The 2,500-nt window shown below is 45.2% G+C and overlaps 1 protein-coding gene across 1 annotated transcript in view; it reads left to right on the top strand.

Moving 5' to 3' along the window:
• The window catches only part of LOC308159487 (zinc finger matrin-type protein 4), a gene marked incomplete at both ends in the record, with an annotated part of 46,964 nt that overhangs the window by 32,265 nt on the left and 12,199 nt on the right, over positions 1 to 2,500 (top strand). Inside the window, one exon of the mRNA XM_080533284.1 lies at positions 1 to 236. This exon is cut by the window's left edge and continues 25 nt beyond it. Coding sequence (XP_080389410.1) covers positions 1 to 236 — 236 coding nt within the window. The remainder of the gene's footprint in view (positions 237 to 2,500) is intronic.

Genomic DNA, 2,500 nt, shown 5'->3' with positions numbered 1-2,500 from the left:
CACAGAGCCTCCCCCTCCTCCGCCTCCCCTGCCCTGGCTGTCCTCTCTAGCGCCCCCGGTGACCATGGTGGGTAGTGGAGGTGAGGCAGGGAAGTACTGCTGTCTGTGCGGAGCCTGGTTCAACAACCCTATGATGGCCCAGCAGCACTACGAGGGGAAGAAGCACCGCAGGAACGCAGCCAGGACACGACTACTGGAGCAGCTGGCTGGGAGTCTGGACGCCACCGAGACTACAGGTCAGTCACACACAGACCACAGGTCTGACCTACAGGTCAGATTTCCACCAAAATCGAAATTGTCCAATCATATCACAGCAAAAGTCACGACAGGCAGAAAACTCGGACAAACAACTTGGTAATATCTGATGGTGAAAAGCTTCTAGACTAAATATATTTGTCATCTTTTAAAAAACATGTCTGTTACTTGCTGTGGTAAATCAGAAATCAGAAATTTGCCAACTCCCGCCATTGTAAGTCATTGAATGTCATTCAGTCACGGTCGGTCAGTCAGTCACTGTCAGTGAAGCGTTGTTTGTTTGTCTGAGTTTTCAAAGGGGGCGTGGCTTAGCGATAGGTCCATTATAATGCAGGGAATGGAATTAGGAATGGCTCGTCTTCTACCTCCACCAGCCTCCCCTGTTGCCTGTTGCATAGAGGGAGGGCACAATTAAATCACAATTATCAGTTCACTCAAGGGTAGAGTTCCCGTAATACACACTAAGATGAACATAGATACAGGATGATTCATTTCACTGTAGAGAGGCAGCTCGTAATAAGCATTCCATTGTACCGTATAGCTGTATCCTATGAGGAACGAAGTTGGAATTTTAAACTTGATGTTGATGTGATTGGACACGCTCACAGCCAGAGACAGTCACGCGCTGCTCTGTGTGCTCCAGGTGTCATGACCCAAATGGTCGCCTCCACAGCCCAAATATGAATGTGTGAGTCACGTCGCCTCCTACTCTGGCTCAGGGGGTTTCAGCGGCGTCATGACAAATGTAGTCCCCTATGCCTATGTGTGACCCAGATCGGGGAGTCCTGGACTGTTTCGGAGGAATCTGCGTCTACCTCCAACAGCACCGGATCAGGACAATAGAATGGCTTTAGGTTACGGATATACAGTGGTTAGGTTAGGTGATGGATGTACAGTGGTTAGGTTAGGTGATGGATGTACAGTGGTTAGGTTAGGTGATGGATGTACAGTGGTTAGGTTAGGTGATGGATGTACAGTGGTTAGGTTAGGTGATGGATGTACAGTGGTTAGGTTAGGTGATGGATGTACAGTGCCTTGCATAAGTAATGGGACATTGACACATTCTTTCTTCTTTTGGTTTGGAGTATAGACCGGGGGATTATGTATAAAAAGTGTTTCTAAATACTGAAACCAATATGTACACAAATACCATCAAATACACTTTGGGAATCTATACTTTAACCTCATAGTCATTGTAATTGTTTGAATTCAAATCCAAACTTTTGGACTATAGTGAACTGTTTGTATTTCTGGATAAAACCCAAAAAAAGGTTGTTGAAACTGTTCTCACTTCATGAGAATCTTAATGAGAATAACTTTATTTAGAAACAGTTTTTCATGCAAGACCTGAAAAAAAAAGTTAATTTGCTGTTGCTATTAGTTGCTCCATAATGAGACACCTCCTCCTGCAAGATTCTACACCTCTGATTGGCTGGTGTCACAACTCTAGGTGTGAAGTCACACGTTTGTTTAGTCTTGTCTGAGGCTGATAGGGAGGGGGAGAGAGGGGAAGAGAGAGAGAGAGAGAGAGAGAGAGAGAGAGAGAGAGAGAGAGAGAGAGAGAGAGAGAGAGAGAGAGAGAGAGAGAGAGAGAGAGAGTGTGTGATGGCTATCATGCAAATCAAATCAGCCACCATCCTGGCATGAGTGGGTGTTAGTTTCAAAGCACCTTGTTACTTCTTGTCAATCCGTCCGTAACCAATGGTGCACAGGCCTTTCTCATGAATGAAAGTGCTATTAAAATGCTGTTTTAAGTTGCAGTCTGTGTCATCAGTATGTGTACTGTCTGTATGCAAAACGTAACAATCAAAAAGAATATGTTGGCGTGGCGTGGTGTGGTGTGGTGTGGTATGGTGTGGTATGGCGTGAACGTGTGTGTGGTACAAGCTAACATGGTTGAAAAACTGTGTCGTACCCTCACGTGTCAGGACTCATCGAACCCAAAAAAGGAGAAATCCCCTCCATATATTCTATATTGCGTCCGTACTTTGGGTGGGACCCACTTTCAAAATAAAAAGTCGTAGTCTTAGATAGGCCAAAGTACCACTCAAAAAAAGGACGTTTTTCATCAATAATAACATTAAGCTTTTTGGCTCCAACAGAGAGAGAGAGAGGGACAGAGAGAGAGAGAGAGAGAGAGAGAGAGAGAGAGAGAGAGAGACAGAGAGAGAGATAGGGACAGAGAGAGACAGAGAGAGACAGAGACAGAGACAGAGAGAGAGATAGGGACAGAGAGAGACAGAGA

The sequence above is a fragment of the Nansenia antarctica genome, assembly GCF_963989245.1.
Source record: "Nansenia antarctica genome assembly, chromosome: 1".
Lineage (NCBI taxonomy): Eukaryota > Metazoa > Chordata > Actinopteri > Argentiniformes > Microstomatidae > Nansenia > Nansenia antarctica.
This window is presented reverse-complemented; position numbering and strand designations above follow the sequence as displayed.